Below are 19,978 nucleotides of genomic sequence, written 5' to 3' on the forward strand. Positions count from 1 at the left end.
CTCTGTCAACCAACAGAGACCTGAAATCCTTCCCAAGCACCCAGTGACCCAACCCCTGCCCTGCTGGCACTCGGCAGCTGGGGGCAGAGTGGCTGAGAGCAGCCAGGCAGAAAGGAACCTGGGGGTGCTGGTTGACAGCAGCTGAACAGGAGCCAGCAGTGTGCCCAGGTGGCCAAGAAAGCCAAGGGCATCCTGGCCTGCAGCAGGAACAGTGTGGCCAGCAGGAGCAGGGAGGTCATTGGGCCCTGTGCTCAGCACTGCTCAGGCCACACCTGGAGTCCTGTGGCCAGTTCTGGGCTCCTCAGTTTAAGAAGGACATTGAGAGACTTGAAGGTGTCCAGGGAAGGGCAAGAAAGCTGGGGAGGGGTCTGGAGCACAGCCCTGGGAGGAGAGGCTGAGGGAGCTGGGGTTGCTTAGCCTGGAGAAGAGGAAGCTCAGGGGAGACCTTCTTGTTCTCTCTAACTCCCTGAAGGGAGGTTGGAGCCAGGTGGGGGTTGGTCTTTTCTCCCAGGCACCCAGCAGCAGAACAAGAGGCCACAGTCTCAAGCTGTGCCAGGGGAGGTTTAGGCTGGAGGGGAGGAAGAAATTCTTCATAGGAAGAGAGATTGGCCACTGGGCTGTGCTGCCCAGGGAGGTGGTGGAGTCCCCATCCCTGGAGGTGTTTAGGAAGAGACTGGATTGGATGTGGCACTTGGAGCCATGGTTGAGTTGATCAGATGGTGCTGGGTGACAGCTTGGACTTGATGATCTCTGAGGTCTTTTCCAACCTTACTGAATCCATGAATCCATGGGTCCATGAATCCCTGAGTCAGGTGATGATATTTAGACCCTCCTCTTTATTTTGTCTTATACCTCTTCCCCTAGGGTGAGGCACAGCTAAGTGGCCCTTTAAAAGATGTGCTTGGAAGGGGTTTTACCCTGCAGTAGCTGTGCCCTGTTCAGCAAGTTCCACTGGGCTGAGGTTTTGCATTATTTAGTATACAGCAGGGCAGACTCTCAGCAGATTTGCAGAACTGTCACTTTGCAGCAGCTCTGCAAGAAAAGAATCACACCTTGAAACATCTGGATGAGGCTTGGAGCAACCCCATCTAGCAGGAGATGCGTGGCAGGGGGCTTGGAGCTGGCTGATCTTGAAGGTCCCTTCCAACTCAAGGCAGTCTAGGATTCTAAATGTCTATGGATGAGGGGAAGCTTCCCTCTAGGCTTTGTTTGCAGCGTGCCCATGAGAGACAGCTGCAGAAAAGGACTCCCTCCCCGTGGGATTCACCCTCTCAGGGCAACAAAACTCTGGGGCTGAGCAGAGCTGCTTTGATCGGGTGCCCTACGGCGGTTGCCAGCCTCTAATTGGGCCTCCTGCTGCCTTTCCAAGGGGTGATTCAGTCCTGTCCCATTACATCTCCTCCTTCTGTATCAGGCTTGTGATGGTGATGACACCTCCCAGGCAAGCTTGCATCTCTGAGCAGGACAATAACTCCTCTTAATGAGAGCGAAGTGCCTGTCGCCTGGCAACGCAGCATCGCAAGGGGCTTCAGCTGCAGCGCTTCCCTTGATGGGGCTCTTCCCGCCGCCGCTGTTGTGTCTTTGGAGCCAGTAGTGCAGGGGGCAATATTTGCAGCTCAGGAGAGAGGGATGAGTGGGGAGGAGGCAGCGCTAGAGAGGAGTCAGTGCGCAAAGGGACACCCTGCCTCGCTTGCTCAGGTTAGAGGTGAGCGTCGCCCAGGCTCTGCGACCTACTTTTCTCGTGGGAAGGAAGCAGCCCATGGCCCAGGGAGGAGGCTCTCATCCTCTGTGAGAGCAGCTGCTCAGCCCTCTGCTGCTTTGTGCCTTGCTCCCCAGCTGTCAGAACCCATGAGATCTGGCTGATGAATCGGTGCCCAAGCTGACAAACCAGCCCTGCCCGGTGGCGTGGCGCAGGGGATGGAGTGAGCACAGATTGGCCGTGGCACATGAAGGGAGCTAATGGAGGTGGAATTGAGTCTTGCCCTCTGGAAGCCATCCTCCTTGTTTTCCTTGAGTGAAAAGGCTGAGGTTTGGTCTGTGCCTGGCCCCTTGCAGAGCACAGAGGTGGCTGCAGCACTGCTGACTCACTCAGCCACCTCTGCTGCTTTGTTTCCATTGCAGACTGCCCTCAAATGCCGAGATGTTTTAGCCCTCATGATGATAAACTACCTGCTTTTCTCCTTCTCAGCTGCCAGAGGGAGGAAATCCAGCAGGCAGAGTGGTTTCCTGCAAGCAATAGGGCCAGATAAGCTCATTGGAATGGGGATAATTCCTGACTGCTGCTCAGTAGTTGAGCCCAGTAGGGCATAAGGATATGCTGTGACAGGCAGCTCTGCCTGGACCTCAGGATGTTAACACAGATCTCTCTCCCTCCTTGCTGTTTTGATGAGGTTCATCTCCATCTTGCTCCTAGAGGGTGCAGGCATGCCAGAGACTCAGTCCCTTTCTATTTGCAGGACTTCTCCTATGATGACTCCAAGGTGGAGTTTAATGTGGATGCCCCAAATGGAGTGGTGATGGAAGGTTACCTCTTCAAGAGAGCCAGCAATGCTTTCAAGACATGGAATCGGTGAGTAGTGACTCATTTCCCCTTTCTCCTGAGGGAAACAGTCTCTTAAGAGAGATTAATGTGGCTTTCTCAACACACTAACCTGGCTGCTGGGAGCCAAGTCAGCCCAGGGCAGCAGGAGAGAGGGCTGAGCATCTGCCTCACTGCAAATGGTGTTTTCAGGCCACATCAGTTTCCTCCCAGCACTTTCAGGACTCCTGTGCTGAGCTTGCAGAGCTTTGCAGCTCTTTGATGTGTGGGAGACATCTGCATTCACCAGGAAGAAGAGCTGGGTGCTGGGTGGTTTCTGGCCATGGTTATTTTCCTGTTGCAATCCAAGGAGGCTCCTTCCTGCCAGGCTGTGTATCCCTCATGGAATGAGCCAGCTCCTGCTTGGCTGCAGCTTGGTGAATGCCAGGAGAAGGAGCCAGGAGCTGCTTCCACAATGGGAGAGTGACCAGGCTCCATGCAGGGCAGACAGGCCACAATCATAGGATGGTTTGGGTTGGAAAGGGACCTCCAAAGGTCATCCAGTCCAACCCCCTCCTGCAGTCAGCAGGGACATCCTCCACTAGCTCAGGTTGCTCAGAGCTTTGTCCAGCCTGGACCTTGAAGATCTCCTCCAGGGAGGAGGCTTCAACTACCTCCCTGGGCAACCTGTTGCAGTGTTCCAGCACCTTCAGGGTGCAGAACTTGTTCCTAGCACCCAATCTAAATCTGCTCTTCTGTCTTTCCAAACCATTGTCCCTGGTCCTGTCCCTGCAGGCCTTTGCCAACAGTCCCTCTGCAGCCTTCTTGTAGCCTCCTTCAGGTACTGGAAGGCTGCTGTTAAGTCTCCCTGGAGCCTTCTCTTCTCCAACCTGAGCATCCCCAGCTCCCCCTAGCTTGTCCTTGATAGGAGAGGTGCTCCAACCCCCTGATCATCTGCAGCTAGAGCCTTAGAATGACAGAATCTTACCCTAGGGATGAGGAGAGTTGATAGGGATGAGGAGAATTGATAGGGGTGGGGAGAATTGATAAGGATGAGGAGAACTGATAGGAATGAAGAGAAATCCCTCACACAGCAGGACAGGCCACAAGTATCCAACCTATTCTGGGCTGAGGAGCTCTGTCAGAGTGAAAATATCAACTGGTGCTGCTGGGAGCTGGGAAGTGGCTTCTGTGCACTGACCCTGCTCTTAACAATTCATAGCTGTCCCCAGGTCCCTGGGAGCACCAGGCACACGTGCCTCCTGCAGCCCTCAGGGGTCTGCAGCTGCCAGAGACCCTGGGGGCAAAAATGGAAGGGAAAGGTTTCATGTTCTAGCCTGGCTCAATATTTGTGCATTTAGTTTCCCTGGAGAGAGCTGAGAGCTTTTCATCTGTGGCTTCCAGCCCTGCCAGGGAGTTTCTAATGCATGAGATCAATGTCCCTTTTTGCTCTGCATTTCCTCCTCTCACATATCAGGGGAATGATACAATATGAAGAGATCTTTTGGCATTTGAAGCACACCCCACTGCAAGGCTGAAGTGTGCTGTTGGGGGGGAGAGGTGGGGATTAAACCACTCAATGCTTCAGTGAGCAGCTTGTGGTGTGCCCAGAAACTGCCTGGATCTGCATGGAGGAAAGACTCAGAGCTGTTAGAGATCTTCTTTCTGAAGCTTCCCCTGGTTCCAAGGAGATTCCAGTCAGGTTTAGCAGAGTTTTATTGCCCCTCAGGCTCTCTGGCCTTCAAGCTGGCACTTGATGGAACCACAAGAGCTGCTGCAGCACAGGAGCATGGTGGTGTCTGGTTCAGGGCTCACAAGCTGGATTTGGATCAGCCATCTAGGATCTCCTGCTTGCTGTTCATAGAATCAGCCAGGTTGGAAAAGAGCTCAGGGATCATCAAGTCCAAGCTGTCACCCAACACCTCCTGACAACTAAACCATGGCTCCAAGTGCCACATCCAATCCCCTCTTGAACACCTCCAGGGATGGGGACTCCACCACCTCCCTGGGCAGCACATTCCAGTGGCCAATTCCTCTTTCTGGGAAGAACTTTCTCCTCACCTCCAGCCTAAACCTCCCCTGGCACAGCTTGAGACTGTGGCCTCTTGTTCTGGTGCTGCTTGCCTGGGAGAAGAGACCAACCCCCACCTGGCTCCAATCTCCCTGCAGGGAGTTGGAGAGAGCAAGAAGGTCTCCCCTGAGCCTCCTCTTCTCCAGGCTAAGCAACCCCAGCTCCCTCAGCCTCTCCTCCCAGGGCTGTGCTCCACACTGCTGGCTCATATTCAGCTGCTCTCAACCACTACCCCCAGGTCCCTTTCTGCCTGGCTGCTCTCAGCCACTCTGTCCCCAGCCTGTGGCACTGCCTGGGGTTGTTATTTCCCTAAGCTGCTTCCCTGACAGCACAAGTTCTGCAGAGCACAAGGTCATTCCAGAGTGTGGCAGCTTAATGCCAAGAGCTGTGCTTGAGTCTGGGGATGAAGAGCAGTGGCTCCAGGTAGATCCCTTCCCCTGGCAGCTCCTAGGCTGTGAATTCAAGGGTTCCTCCAAAGGGCATTTCTGCTGGAGGGAGCATCACCCTCTGGGACTTTGCTTGATGTCTGAAGGGCTCTGAGTTGCCCCTGCCCCCCAAATCCCAGCTGTCCTCCCCTTGTCCTCCTACCTCCCAGTCACACACAGCCTGTATCCCCCTCCACAGCCATCTCCTCAATCCCACCCACTCTCAGCCATCTCTACCCACATCTTAGCTGTTCACAGCTCCTGGAGCCTACTCATCACCTTCTCACTGTCACTCAGCTCTTCACTCCTGGTGCCTCCCCCTCCTGGGGGAGAGGGAAGGGTCAGGCAGAGAAAACAGCAAACCCACAGCCGAGGCTCTGAGGCTGGGAGCCAGCAGCAGGCAGGAGCAGATGCTCTGGGGTGGTGAGCAGGAGAGCACAGCTGCAAGGAGCAGAGAGCAGAACCTGAGAGCAAAGCTTTCTGCTGGGCTTCGTGTGGCAGCCTGAGCACAGGGCTGCTCCTGTCAGAGCAGCTCAGGCTGATGCAGAGCTCTCTCAGCTCACTGAGATGGGCTCCCACACTGCTGGGCTGGCCTCCAGGTACCTGCATGTCCCCACTCCCTCACAGACATGTCAAGTCCTTTCATCCTCCTAGTCTCTGTTTCATGTTGGATGGATGGCAGAAGCAAGGGGCTGCTGCCTCATCTGGTTCTGCCAGGACCCAGGTCTCCTGCAGACAGAGGCTGTGATGCCTGCTCTGACTCTGAATCCTTGTGCTTGAGAAAGACCTTGAAGCTCATGGAAGAGTCCAACCCTGCCCTAACTCTTCCAAGGCTGGGGCTGAGCCCTGGCCCTCAGCATCTCTGCCTCTTTGAAACCCCTCCAGGGGTGGGGGTTCAACCACCTCCCTGAGGAGCCTGTGCCAGGCTTTGAGAACCCTTTCCATGGAGAAGTTTCTTCTAATATCCAACCTGGTGCAACTTGAGGCCATTTCCTCCTGTCCCAACACCAACCCTCTTGCCTCTTTATGCTCAGGTATTCCACTTCCAACCTGGTCTACTCCCTTCTACTCCCTTCTACTCCCTTCTACTCCCTTCTACTCCCTTCTACTCCCTTCTACTCCCTTCTACTCCCTTCTACTCCCTTCTACTCCCTTCTACTCCCTTCTACTCCCTTCTACTCCCTTCTACTCCCTTCTACTCCCTTCTACTCCCTTCTACTCCCTTCTACTCCCTTCTACTCCCTTCTACTCCCTTCTACTCCCTTCTACTCCCTTCTACTCCCTTCTACTCCCTTCTACTCCCTTCTACTCCCTTCTACTCCCTTCTACTCCCTTCTACTCCCTTCTACTCCCTTCTACTCCCTTCTACTCCCTTCTACTCCCTTCTACTCCCTTCTACTCCCTTCTACTCCCCTTCCTGAAGCTTAGTGGTTGGTTGTGGCTTCCTTTGCCCTCCATGAAGATGATCAGGCTGCTAAATCTTAGGCTTGAAGAAGTGATTTGTTGGGGGGTGGGGTGGGGATTGGATTTAGCTGCAGAGATTAAGACACCAGGGAATTAGCCCTGCTAGCAGCATGCCATGGACCTTCTGTCACTTGCATTTGAGGGGAAAGCTGCTGGCTGGAGATTTGGTGCCTTTCTGAGGAGGCTGAGTCCTCTCACGCACACTTGTCCATGTTCCAGCCATGGCAAGCAGGACCTTTGGCATTGTTTGGCCTCACTTGGGCTGTAGTGAGCCCAGGGAACTCAGCCTGGTGGGCAGCACAGGCTGGATGGGCAGCAAGATGTGTGACTGCTTCAGGCTATTTTCTCTGCAGCTATTTTAGAGCTGCCAGTTAGCAGAGTTTTCTGAGATTAATTTTTCCCTGTCCCCCCTCCAACCTGGAAGCTTCTTCATGTTGTCAAGGAATTGCTGGCTTGCCTTCTGACAGCCTGCTTGGAGAGGCAGCAGGCAGGCTGCAGCTGGCATGGCACGTGCCAGAAAGCCAACCCAGGACCACAGAGCTGTGGAGCTTGGAAGAGACTTTCAGGATCCTCAAGTCCAACCTCTCACCCCGAGCTCGCAATCCCCCCCACTGCCCCTGAGCCACATCCAAGTGTCTGTTAAAAATCCCTCCAGGGATGCTGACTCCACCACCTCCCTGAGCTGCCTGTTCCAGTGCTTGAGAACCTGTTCTGGGAAGAGATTGTTCCCAATGTCCAACCTGAACCTCCCCTGGCACAACTTGAGGCTGTTTCCTCTTGTCCTGTTGCTTGTTGCGTGTGAAGAGAGCCCTCCTCCGCCCTCCTCCGCCCTCCTCCTCACTCTAACCACCTTTGAGGCAGCATCTCAGTGCCAGGAGTCCTTCCCCTAAGGCTCTTAATCCTATTTGTCCACCAAGGAAGGGCCCTGGAGCAGTGTGACCTATTCTTGGGACCTTACTTCCCAGCTTCTGGGGGTAAACTTCACTCCTCAGTGGAGAGCTGTCCTGCCCTGCCCTGGGATGAGCTGCCTCTCTGCAGCTCTGCTGTTCCCTTGTGCTGATGTCTGTCTGTCTGTCTGTTTTCCCTCAGGAGGTGGTTCTCCATACAGAACAGTCAGCTGGTGTACCAGAAGAAGCTAAAGGTCAGTGAGGCTGTCCCAGGGGACCCTGGCAGATGAGTCAGTTTGTCTGCTGTCCTGCTTTGCTGGGGGCTCCTGCACCGTGGAGGGGAGTGGGGAGGGGGTCAGAGGACAGCAAGTCAGAGAATTGTCAGGGTTGGAAGGCACCCCAAGGCTCAGCCAGCTCCAACCCCCCTGCCATGGGCAGGGACACCTCACACCACAGCAGGTTGCTCACAGCCACATCCAGCCTGGCTGCAAACACCTCCAGGCAGGAGGCTTCCACCACCTCCCTGGGCAACCTGTGCCAGGCTCTCACCACCCTCATGGGGAACAACTTCTTCCTCACATCCACTCTCAATCTCCCCACTTCTAGTTTTGCTCCATCCCCCCCAGTCCTATCACTCCCTGACACCCTCGAAAGTCCTTCCCCAGCTTTCTTGTAGCCCCCTTTAGGTACTGGAAGGCCACAAGAAGGTCTCCTTGGAGCCTTCTCTTCTCCAGCCTGCACAACCCCAACTCCCTCAGTCTGTCTCCATAGCAGAGCAGCTCCAGCCCTCTGCTCCTCCTCGTGGCCCTTCTCTGGACACCTTCCAGCCCCTCCAGATCCTTCCTGTAACAGAGGCTCCAGAACTGGACACAGAGCTCCAGCTGTGGTCTCACCAGGGCAGAGCAGAGGGGGAGAATCCCCTCCCTGGCCCTGCTGGCTGGTCCACTGGGGGCATTATTGTGCCTCAGAGCTGGACTAGACTGATGGCTAAGTGGCAGCAGATGGTGTTTGTGGTGATTGAAATCTTCCTGCTCAGCAGAGGAGGTTGGAGGAGCCCCTGGCAAGGCTGCGCACGCTGTCCCACGCTCCGCTTCTGTTTGCTGGGGAGCTGTCTGGGGGTGGGCTGGCTCTGCTCCTCTTCTTGTGCTCAGCATGTGCCACCCAGCAGGGCTTGGGGAGGGCTGTACACAGATGCAGGGAGCCAACAAACCCCACCTGCTGCTGCTAACCTTTCAGGATGTCCTCACCGTGGTGGTGGAAGACCTGCGGCTGTGCACGGTGAAGCCCTGCGAGGACATAGAGAGGAGGTTTTGCTTTGAGGTCGTCTCCCCTACCAAGTAAGTTTGGTGGCTCCCCTGGGCTGTCCTCCTGGTGGGGCCTGGAAGTGCGAGAGATTAGATTTCACAGGCTCCTAGGATGGTAGAGGGTGGAAGAGGCACCTCTGGAGATCATCCAGTCCAACTCCCCTGCTAAAGCAGGGTCACCGAGAGCAGGCTGCCCAGGGTCACCTGGAGCAGGCTGCCCAGGGTCACAGTGGACTGGATGACCTTTAAAGGTCCTTTCCAACCCATTCTGTGATTCTATTCTATGATTATCACAGAATTGTCAGGGTTGGAAGGGACCTCAAGGCTCAGCCAGCTCCAACCCCCTGCCATGGCCAGGGACACCTCACACCACAGCAGGTTGCTCACAGCCACCTCCAGCCTGGCTGCAAACACCTCCAGGCAGGAGGCTTCCACCACCTCCCTGGGCAGCCTGTGCCAGGCTCTCACCACCCTCCTGGGGAACAACTTCTTCCTAGCATCTAATCTGGATCTACCCATTTCTAGTTTTGCTCCATCCCCCCAGTCCTATCCCTCCCTGACACCCTCAAAAGTCCCTCCCCAGCTTTCCTGTAGCTCCCTGCAGATCCTGGAAGGCCACAATTAGGTCTCTTTGGAGACCTGCCCCCTGTCATAGAATCAATAAGGTTGGAAGAGACCTCAAAGATCATCAAGTCCAACCTATCACCCAACACCTCCTGACTACTAAACCATGGCACCAAGTGCCACATCCAATCCCCTCTTGAACACCTCCAGGGATGGGGACTCCACCACCTCCCTGGGCAGCACATCCCAATGGCCAACAACTCTCTCTGGGAAGAGCTTTCTCCTCCCCTCCAGCCTAAACCTCCCCTGGTGCAGTTTGAGACTGTGTCCTCTTGTTCTGGTGCTGCTTGCCTGGGAGAAGAGACCAACCCCCTCCTGTCCTTCTGCCCTTTCCAACTGCTGTCCTTCCCTTGCAGGAGCTGCATGCTGCAGGCTGACTCGGAGAAGCTGCGGCAGGCCTGGATCCAGGCAGTCCAAGCCAGCATTGCCTCTGCCTACCGGGAGAGCCCTGACAGCTACTACATTGAGGTGAGCAAAGGGGTCCTGGGAGATCCATGGCTGCCTTCTGGAGCACTGAGAGTGAGATTTAGGCTGTGAGTGGACCCTTTGGATATACTCTTCTGCCTGCGTGGAAGGGAGCTGACCTCAGTGCTGAGGCGAGAGCTGTTCAGCAGCCAAGGCAGTGCTGACGCAGCTGGGCTGGGGGAAAGGCAGTGCTTTAGATCAGCTTTGTCCTGGCATCTTCACTGGCTTGCCATCACTCTGGATTGCTGTTCCCTTAGGAATTGTGTTCCCCAGAGAAGAGTTTGCTCCCTAGCTGGGACAAGTGCAAGCAAGGCACTTTTGCCCCCTCCCTGGAGGTGTTCAAAGCCAGGTTGGATGAGGTCTAGAGCAGCCTGGGCTGGTGGGAGGTGTCCTTGCCCATGGTGGGGGGGTGGAATTGGATGATCTTTAGGTTCCTTTCCAACACAATCCATACTATGGAGGCACCATGCCAGAAGTGGTTTGCTAGCCCATGGGCTGCTTGCTGCCCACATTCCCAGAGCAGAGCAGAGGTCTCGTGGCAATCACAGAGATCAGTGAAGCATTACCCTTTCCCTTCTTGGGCCAACTTCTTGGTCCTCCAGTATCTGAAGGGGGCTACAGGAAGGCTGGGGAGGGACTGCTCAGGATCTCAGGCAGTGATAGGACTAGGGGGAATGGAATGAAGCTGGAGGGGGGGAGATTCAGGCTGGAGGTGAGGAGGAAGTTCTTCCCCATGAGAGTGGTGAAGCCCTGGAATGGGTTGTGCAGGGAGGTGGTTGAGGCCCCAGCCCTGGAGGTGTTTAAGGCCAGGCTGGCTGAGGCTGTGGCCAGGCTGATCTAGTGTGGGGTGTCCCTGCCCATGGCAGGGGGGTTGGAACTGGCTGATGCTTGTGGTCCCTCCCAACCCTGACTGATTCTGTGAACTCCAGTTTGTTTCACCTCAGGTGATGCTTCCTACCAACACCTCTGCTGTGCAAAGCTGTGGTTTGTTCCACAGTGCTTTGCAGGGTCCTAGAGCCCTGTGTTTTGCTCCCCCCTGCAGAGGCTGGACCGCACTGCCTCCCCCTCCACCAGCAGCATCGACTCCGCCACCGACTCGCGGGAGCGCAGCGTGAAGGGGGAGAGCATCCTGCAGAGGGTGCAGAGCATCCCCGGCAACGACCAGTGCTGTGACTGTGGGCAGCCAGACCCTCGCTGGGCCAGCATCAACCTGGGCATCCTGCTGTGCATCGAGTGCTCTGGCATCCACAGGTACTGTGTGTGCCTGCTCTGGGCTCCTGGCCCAGCGCTGGAGCCCTTGCTGCAAGAAGGGCATGGAGGGGCTGGAGCGTGTCCAGAGCAGGGCAATGGAGCTGGTGGAGAGCCTTGAACACAGCTCTCATGAGGAACAGCAGGGGACAATGCAAGCAAGGCACTTTTGCCCCCTCCCTGGAGGTGTTCAAGGCCAGGTTGGATGAGGCCTTAGGCAGCCTGATCTAGTGTTAGGTGTCCCTTCCCATGGCAGGGGTTGGAACTGGATGATCTCGAAGGTCCCTTCCGACCCAACCCATTCTATGACTCTGTTCTATGTTGAAAGACAGGCTGCCAAAGGTTCCAAAGCTTCCTCAAGGTTTCCAGCAGGCTGTTTGAAAGGGAGAGTTTGCCCTCAGATGAGGGGAAGGATCCAGCTCTCAACCCTCCCCTGGAGGTGTTCAAGGCCAGGTTGGATGAGGCCTTGAGCAACCTGACCTAGTGGTTGCTCAAGAGGTTGGAACTAGATGACCTAGAAGGTCCCTTCCAACCCAGCCCATTCTATGAATCTGTGACCTGGGGTTGTTTAGTCTTCCTGGAGGGGAGACCTAATCACCCTCTACAACCACCTCAAAGGAGGTTGGAGCCAGGTGGGGTTGGTCTCTTCTCACATGCAACAAGTGAGAGGACAAGAGGAAATGGCCTCCAGTTGTGCCAAGGGAGGTTCAGGTTTGGATATTGGGAGCAATTTCTTCCCAGGCAAGGTTCTCAAGCATTGGGACAGGCAGCCCAGGGAGGTGTTGGAGTCACCATCCCTGGAAGGATTTAACAGACACTTGGGTGTGGTGCTGAGGGATGTGGTTTAGTGGCAGTGGCTTAGCAGCAGTGGTAGGATTGTGTGCTCTGGGTGAGTGGTTGGAGTTTGATGACCTCTGATCATCTTTGTGGCCCTCCTCTGGACCCTCTGCAAGAGCTCTCTTCATCTTGTGCTGTGTGAGCAGTTGTGAGGCACATAACCATTTCCATTTTCTTCCTTTTGGGTCAACAGGAGTCTGGGTGTTCACTGCTCCAAGGTCCGGTCTCTCACCCTGGACTCCTGGGAGCCAGAGCTGCTCAAGGTGAGAGCTGTCTTTGAACAGCCAGAGGCAGGCAAATGGTGGGCATGGAGGGAGCCTTGACTAGAGGGAAGGATTTCATTCATTCCCTGCTGTGTTGCAGCTGATGTGTGAGCTGGGGAACAGCACCATGAATCAGATCTATGAGGCGCAGTGTGAAGAGCTGGGACTCAAGAAACCGACAGCAGGGAGCTCCAGGTGAGTCTGAGGGCACAGCCTGCTGGTCCCCTCAAGCCCTGGGGCAGGCTGTCCTGCCACACAGCAAACCCAGCACCCCTCAGCTGGGTTTTCCACAGCCAGAGTGGTCAGGGAGTGGAATGTGCTGCCCAGGGGGGTGGTGGAGTCACCAGCCCTGGATGTGCTCGGAGGCGGTTTGGATGCAGTGCTTGGGGCTGTGCTTTAGGGGTGATCCCTTGTTGAGCAGGGTGTCTGCTTGGACCTGGGGATCCTGAGGGTCTTCTCCAACCTGGTTGATTCTGTGGTTCTGTGCTTCCCTTAGGCAGGACAAGGAGGCCTGGATCAAGGTGAAGTACGTGGAGAAGAAGTTCCTGAAGAAGCTGCCGAACGGGGAGAGCCTGGCGGAGAGCGAGCGGAAGCCGCGGCGCTGGTGCGTGAAGAAGTGCCAGCGGCACAACAGCAGCACCAAGGCCCCCACGGCCCGCAGGAAGTATCGCCACGAGCCAGGCAACGCCTCCCCGGCCATGCTCTCCTCAGGTGGGCACCTCCCTGGCCCCCCTGCCTGCCCAGCAGCCTGCCGAAGGCTGGACGCAGCTGTCCTGACACGGAGTCGGAGCAGGGACCTCCAAAGCTCATCCAGTCCAACCCTCCCCTGCAGGCAGCAGAGCCTTGCCCAGCCTGACCTTTGGTATCTCCAGGGATGGGGCCTCAACCACCTCCCTGGGCAGCCTGTTCCAGTGTTCCACCCCCCTCAGAGTAAACAGCTTGTTCCTAACATCCAGTCTCAATCTGCTCTTCTCTGGTTTGAAGCCATTCCCCCTCGTCCTGTCTCTCTGCATCCTTCCTGGAGCCCCCTTCAGGTCCTGGCAGGCTGCTATGAGGTCTTCCCAGAGCCTTCTCTTCTCCAAGCTGAACACCCCCAAGCTCCCTCAGCCTATCCTCATAGCAGAGCTGCTCCAACCCCCTGATCATTTTCCTAACCCTCCTCTGGACCCTCTCCCTCAGGTCCATGTCCATTGAGGGCTGCAGACCTGTACACAGCACTCCAGGTGAGGTCTCCCCAGAGCAGAGCACAGTGGCAGAATCCCCTCTCTGGCTCTGTTGGTAACACTGCTTTGGATGCAGCCCAGGCTGTGATTGGCCTTCTGGGCTGCAAGCTCACACTGCCTGCTCCTCTCCATCCTGTGGCTTTGCCTTTCCCTAGCACCTGCAAGCCTGCCAGAGGCATAAGCAAAACCACTGCTGCACAAACCATGGTGTTGCAGGTCCTTAAGGCCATCTCCTGATGCTTTCTCTCTGTATTAAGGAGTCCTTGTGGCTAAAGAGATAAGGATGAATTTTTTTACAGTGAGGGTGGTGAGACACTGTCTCAGGTTGCCCAGAGAGGTAGTCAAAGCCCTATCCCAGGTGAAGTTGTTTGGGGCTCACAGCAACTTGCTGTAGTTGGGGATGTGCCTGCTGACTGCAGGGGGGTTGGGACTGGATGAGCTTTCAAGGCCCCTCCCAGCCCAGGCAGTCTGTGATCCTACCATAAAGGAGGAGGTCATAGCACTGGGGTGATCCAGCACCTGCTGAGCTGCTTTGTGCATTCCCTTTTGAGTTCCACCTTCCTGCTTTTAGTAGGCTTCAAACCCTTCTCTTTTTACCTGCCTGGCCTGTGAGAGGCTGTGCTTAGGAAGGGTTAAAGTAGAATTAACCAGGTGGGAAAAGACCTTTGAGATCATCCAGTCCAACCTATCACCCAACACCATCTGATCAACTAAACCACGGCACTGAGTGCCTCATCCAGGCTCTTCCTAAACACTTCCAGTGATGGTGACTCCACCACCTCCCTGGGCAGCCCATTCCAATGGCTTTGGCTGCTCAGAATGCTCTCTGATCTAGCTGGGGATGTCCCTGCTCACTGCAGAGGGCTTGGATTAGATGACCTCTAAGAGCTCCCTTCCAACCCAGCTCACGCTGTGACTCTGCCTGCAGCGTGTCAGCTCCTGGGTGTACCTTGATGACATCCTGGGGTGGGGGGCGCTGGGCATGCAAGCTCAAGCCTGTGCAAAACAGAGCTGCAGCAATGCCTCCTTTGTTCATTTGCATGTGGCTAACTGTGTGCCAAAACCTGTGCCAAGCAGCAGCTACGCTGGAGAGGAAGTTCCGTCGCGATTCCCTCTTCTGCCCGGACGAGCTGGACTCCCTCTTCTCCTACTTCGACACCGGCGCTGGCTCAGGCCCACGCAGTAAGTACAAACAAAAGCCTCCCTGCTCCTCCTGCCTCCTCCTGTGGCCTCCCAGCTCTTCCTAGGCCACCAGACCTAAAAGGCAAGGGATTGACCCTACCCTGGAGAGATTGAGAGAGAGGGTGAATGCTTCAGAAGAGCCATGGGGCAGTTGGTTGCCCCAACTCCCACCCATTGCTCGTTCGCTGGACTTGCTCCTTGGACATCCCCAGCCAGCCAGGCCTTGGTGTTTGCAATTCTGCTGGATGGAAGTTGCTTCCCTTATTGTTTTTTTCCACTCCCAGGCTGTACATTCCATTGGCTTTAATTTTTTTTCCCCACCCCCTCCCTCCCTTTTGGTTTTAGTTTTGCCTTTTCCTTTGATTTTTGGGTTTTTAAGCCGCTCTCACTGCCGACAAAGTTTTGTCTTTGCTCTCTCTTCTTTTTTTGTTGTTTTTTTTTTTTCCTTCCCCCCCCCCTTTTTTTTGTGGTGTTTTGTGACAATGCACTCCCCTCACATTCCCTCCCACCCTTCCTCTAGGTGCCAGCCACATCTCTATGCAGCACCCGCTAGCAGGCGGCCCCTGGAGTGGCAGTGGCATTGGTCCCGGTGGGAGCGGTACGCCGTTCCTCCTGGACGGAGGTAAGGTGACGCTCTGGCAGCTAGCAGCAAAAGAGGCAACCCAAATTTTCACTGGTTCCAAGCCAACCTTCACAGGCAGTTTTGTCTTTTTTTTTTTAATTATTATTATTTATTTTTATTATCCATTTTTATATATATCTTTTTTTTCCCCTCCTCCCCCTCCCCCTTCAGCCGAACGATCGGAAACTCTTTGCCAGTTCCTTCTGTCCAAAGAGAGGCTGCCAGATCCTCCTGTGAGGAGAGGCTGAGGGAGCTGGGGTTGCTTAGCCTGCAGAAGAGGAGGCTCAGGGGAGACCTTCTTGCTCCCTCCAACTCCCTGCAGGGAGGTTGGAGCCAGGTGGGGGTTGGTCTCTTCTCCCAGGCAAGCAGCAGCAGAACAAGAGGTTTAGGCTGGAGGTGAGGAGAAAGTTCTTCCCTGGAAGAGTAATTGGCCATTGGGACGTGCTGCCCAGGGAGGTGGTGGAGTCCCCATCCCTGGAGGTGTTTAGGAAGAGCCTGGATGAGGCCCTTGGTGCCATGGTTTGGTTGATCAGATGGTGCTGGGTGATAGATTGGACTGGATGATCTCAGAGGTCTTTTCCAGCCTGGCTGATTCTGTGTGTAGAATTCTGTATGTAGGTGGTTGGCATCGCTGCAGGCTGAGGCTCACAGTGTGGGTACCCAGAACTGCAGCTCATGAGCTGTGCTTGGGGTTCAGAGAGAAGCACAGGAGGATGGATAAAAGCAGAGGGGAAGCACATCCTGGCTGAGGGGCACTGGTGCTGTGGGAGGTCACCCACAGAGCCTCTTTTGCAGTTGGATTCCTCCCAGCCACCGTTTGCTTCGGATCCTGCTGAGCAACAGCGTTCCAGAGGAGATGGTTTATGACTGGAGCCACGAGCAGACCTAGTTGATAGATGGTGTTGGATGATAGGTTGGACTTGATGATCTCAAAGGTCTTTTCCAACCTGGTCTATTCTTACTCTATTCCTACTCTATTCTTATTCTATTCCTTTCTTGCTTTGATGTTCCAAAACATCCTCAAGGTTTCCAGCAGACTGTTTGGAAGGAACAGTTGGCCCTCAGATGAGGTGAAGGATCCAGCTCTCAACCCTCCTCTGGAGGTGTTCAAGGCCAGGTTGGATGAGGCCTTAGGCAGCCTGATCTAGTGGGAGGTGTCCCAGCCCATGGCAGGGGATTTGGAAGTGGATGGTCTTGAAGGTCCCTTCCAACCCAACCCATTCTATGACTCTGTTCTATGTTGAAAGACAGGCTGCCAAAGGTTCCAAAGCTTCCTCAAGGTTTCCAGCAGGCTGTTTGAAAGGAACAGTTTGCTCTCAGATGAGGTGAAGGATCCAGCTCTCAACCCTCCCCTGGAGGTGTTCAAGGCCAGGTTGGATGAGGCCTTGAGCAACTTGATCTAGTGGTTGCTCAAGAGGTTGGAACTATATGACCTAGAAGGTCCCTTCCCACCCAACCCATTCTATGAATTGTGACCTGGGGTTGTTTAGTCTTCCTGGAGGGGAGACCTAATCACCCTCTACAACCACCTCAAAGGAGGTTGGAGCCAGGTGGGGTTGGTCTCTTCTCACATGCAACATTCTATGATCCTATGAGATAGAGGACCCAAATGTGATAGAGGAGGATCCAGAGGAGATAAAGGATCCAGTTCTGAACTGTTGGCATCTTGTGGCAGACAGGAAGCAAGAGATGTTTAACCTGCTGTGCCCCACATCTGTCTGGCTGTTGGTCTCTTCTCCCTAGGAATAAGTGATAGGAGAAGAAGAAACAGCCTCAAGTTGCACCAGGGCAGGTTTAGGTTGGATGTTGGAAGAAACTTCTTGACTGAAATGCTTCTCAAAGCCTGGCACAGGCTGCCCAGGGAGGTGTTTGAGTCCCCATCCCTGGAGGCATTTCAGAGCTGCAAGGATGTGGTGCTGAGGGAGGGGGTTTAGGACCAGACTTGGAGTTGGAGAATGGTTGGACTTGATGATCTTGAAGGTGTTTTCCAAGCACAGTGATCCTGTGAGACCATACTCAGCTGAGGAGTGCTAACAACTTCTAACTTCCTGTCTTGGTTGCTTGTTGTTGTATGAGCTTCAGAGAAAGGCTCATGGTCCTGTGCCAGCACAGCAGGAAGCCCCAGGCTTTCCTCCTTGTCCATGGCACCTCTTGAAATCAATGAAGAAGGTGCTGTAGTGCCTGTCTGAATCAGTGCCTTAAGGGCTCTTCCAGTTTCAAGGATTTTAGTGTTATTAATCAACAGAGACCATACTTTAGCCTGGAGAAGAGAAGGCTCAGGGGAGACCTCTCTACAGCTACCTGAAGGGAGGTTGTAGCCAGGAGGGGGTTGGCCTCTTCTCCCAGGCAACCAGTCTCAAGCTGTGCCAGGGGAGGTTTAGGCTGGAGGTGAAGAGAAAGTTCTTCCCAGAGAGAGTAATTGGCCCTTGGGATGTGCTGCCCAGGGAGGTGGTGGAGTCCCCATCCCTGGAGGTGTTCAAGAAAGGCTTGGATGTGGCGCTTGGAGCCATGGCTTAGTTGTCATGAGGTGTTGGGTGATTGGACTTGATGATCTCTGAGGACTTTTCCAATCTGGTTGATTCTATGATTTTAAGAGCAAGTGCTGGGAAGCTCTGAGGAGAGCATGGACAGAGTGGCCCCTGGGCTGGTGATTCGTGGTGGGAGCAGGGCAGAGTCTTCCTTTGCTGCTGACACTGCACAACCTGCTGCAACGCCGTCTCTGCTGCTGCTCTGCTCCAGTCTACGTCTCGGCGTCCCTCATGGCTTGCAGCGAGGGCTGTCCTCAGCCAGCCCCAAGTGCCATGGCAGTGTTGGAGCATCCCTTGCATGGAGGGCAGCCTGTGGGATGTGGACACCATAAGGCTTTGCAGTTTTTTCCTGGGGCTGTTCTGTTGAGTGGGGCTCAGTGGGGGTAGCAGTCCCCCCGTGCCTCTCCCCGTCCAGCGGCGCCCGGTGCAGTGTGTGTGTGACGTCCTGCGCAGCCCTTGTCCCCTCTGCTCTCAGCTGGGCCTGGCACTGGGCTGCCCCTGTATTAAAATGGGCTTGGTTTGTCTTCTGTTGGCCCTGCAGGTCTGAGCAGTGACAGTGGGCTGGGAGGAAGCACGGATGGCAGCACTGACATCCTGGTGTTTGGCTCGGTGGTGGACAGCGTGACGGAGGAAGGTGAGTGGCAGAGGCTGCTGCGGGGAGCGTGGGGAGGTGGCCAGCCCCGAGGCAGGGTGGGTGGTCAGGACAATCTGGTTCCAGGAACACCAGGCAGTGTAAGAAAATGGAAATGTGAGGCTTTGGGATCATCTCTCCCCATCCTTTTTTGCCTCCTAGAGTGTGAGGTGTCAGAGGAGTCAAGTGGTGAAGCAGAGATCGAGCAGGAAGCGTCAGACCTGGAGGACCTGAGGGAGCTGCACCCTGGCTTGTTGATCTACAAGGCAGCACAAGCCAGGAACCTGCCTCTCATGGCAGAAGCCCTTGCCCATGGTGCTGAAATCAACTGGGTGAATGACGAAGATGAGAACAAGACTCCTCTGATCCAAGCTGTGAAGGGGGTATGCTATGCCAGGGGCTGGGAGACCGCCCTGGGGTTGGCTCAGATGACCTCTGGAGGTCCCTTCCAACCCAGACCATTCTAGGATTTGGGGATGGGAGGTCTTGGCCTCTGATGATGGGCAAGCCACAGCCTGCTGTGTGCTGATGGTTGCTGTCCTTTGCCTTGCCAGGGCTCCTTGATAGCCTGTGAATTCCTGCTGCAGAATGGGGCAGATGTTAACCAAAGAGATAGCCGAGGCCGAGCTCCCTTGCATCATGCCACGTACCTAGGACACACTGGGTGAGTCCTTTGCACCTTGCTGGGGTGAGTTCCATCACCCTTGGACTGAGATTCAGTGTTAACACTGGGGGTCATGGGGTGAGGTGGGCAGGGGAGCTGGGATTTGATGAATTTGCCTCAAAATGTGGCTCTTCATATCACATCAGCACCTTCCTTGTCTTAAGGATAACTGTCCCTCACTCCAGGAAGGATGTTGAGGTGCTGGAGGGTGTCAGAAGGAGGGCAGTGAAGCTGGTGGAGGGGCTGGAGCACAGGTCTGATGAGGAGCAGCTGAGGGAGCTGGGGTTGTTAGGAGGAAAGGAGGCTCAGGGGAGACCTTCTGGCTCTCAACAACTCCCTGAAAGGAGGCTGGAGCCAGCTGGGGGTTGGTGTCTCTTGTCCCAAGTAAGAAGGGATGGGACAAGAAGCAATGGCCTCAGTTTGTGCCAGGTGAGTTTTAGCTTGGACATGAGGAACAATTTCTTCCCCAAAAGGGTTGTCAATCCCTGGCCCAGGCTGCCCAGAGCAGTGGTGGAGTCCCCATCCCTGAAGGGGTCTCAGAGTCATGGAGGTGTGGTGCTGAGGGCCATGGTTTAGTGGTGCCCTGGCAGTGCTGGGTTGATGGTTGGACTGGATGATCCTAAAGACCTCTTCCAGCCAAGATGATTCCCTGGTTCTGTGGTGACAGACAGGGGGTAGTGGTCCCCTCCACAGCCACTGCTTTCTCCACACCACTGCAGCGTTTCCCAACTGAAACCAACCTCAGGGACGCTGTGGCTGCCTGTGGAGGCACAGAGCCCTCTGCCTGCCTCGCTGCGGGGTGGTGGAGCTGGAACTTCTGCTCTGATGCTCTCCTCTTTCCCTCCTGCAGCCAGGTCTGCTTGTTCCTCAAGCGAGGGGCAAACCAGCACGCGGTGGATGGCGACGGGCAGGACCCCCTCAGCATCGCTGTCCAAGCAGCCAACGCAGACATTGTCACCTTGTAAGTGCAGCCAGGACTTCCCAGCCCCTGCATGCAGGGACACAGCCCTGTAGAGAGCCCT

General features: G+C 55.3%; 1 protein-coding gene across 4 annotated transcripts in view; it reads left to right on the top strand.

Annotated features, from left to right (window-relative positions):
* ACAP3 (ArfGAP with coiled-coil, ankyrin repeat and PH domains 3) overlaps nucleotides 1-19,978 on the top strand; it is a 111,688-nt gene that overhangs the window by 85,861 nt on the left and 5,849 nt on the right. For 2 of the 4 annotated variants that reach the window (XM_068158290.1, XM_068158286.1), the window contains exons 10-23: nucleotides 2,457-2,569; nucleotides 7,568-7,619; nucleotides 8,602-8,702; nucleotides 9,650-9,761; nucleotides 10,801-11,009; nucleotides 12,037-12,106; nucleotides 12,207-12,301; nucleotides 12,603-12,817; nucleotides 14,407-14,511; nucleotides 15,032-15,133; nucleotides 18,203-18,295; nucleotides 18,455-18,675; nucleotides 18,847-18,956; nucleotides 19,807-19,917. In XM_068158290.1, coding sequence (XP_068014391.1) covers nucleotides 2,457-2,569; nucleotides 7,568-7,619; nucleotides 8,602-8,702; nucleotides 9,650-9,761; nucleotides 10,801-11,009; nucleotides 12,037-12,106; nucleotides 12,207-12,301; nucleotides 12,603-12,817; nucleotides 14,407-14,511; nucleotides 15,032-15,133; nucleotides 18,203-18,295; nucleotides 18,455-18,675; nucleotides 18,847-18,956; nucleotides 19,807-19,917 — 1,709 coding nt within the window. Of the gene's footprint in view, nucleotides 1-2,456; nucleotides 2,570-7,567; nucleotides 7,620-8,601; nucleotides 8,703-9,649; nucleotides 9,762-10,800; nucleotides 11,010-12,036; nucleotides 12,107-12,206; nucleotides 12,302-12,602; nucleotides 12,818-14,406; nucleotides 14,512-15,031; nucleotides 15,134-18,193; nucleotides 18,296-18,454; nucleotides 18,676-18,846; nucleotides 18,957-19,806; nucleotides 19,918-19,978 lie in introns of all 4 variants that reach the window. The other 2 variants (XM_068158287.1, XM_068158289.1) reach the window with 2 other exon arrangements.

The sequence above is a fragment of the Melanerpes formicivorus genome, unplaced genomic scaffold (assembly GCF_026170545.1).
Source record: "Melanerpes formicivorus ecotype bairdi unplaced genomic scaffold, bMelFor1.0.p_v2 SCAF_39, whole genome shotgun sequence".
Taxonomy (NCBI): domain Eukaryota; kingdom Metazoa; phylum Chordata; class Aves; order Piciformes; family Picidae; genus Melanerpes; species Melanerpes formicivorus.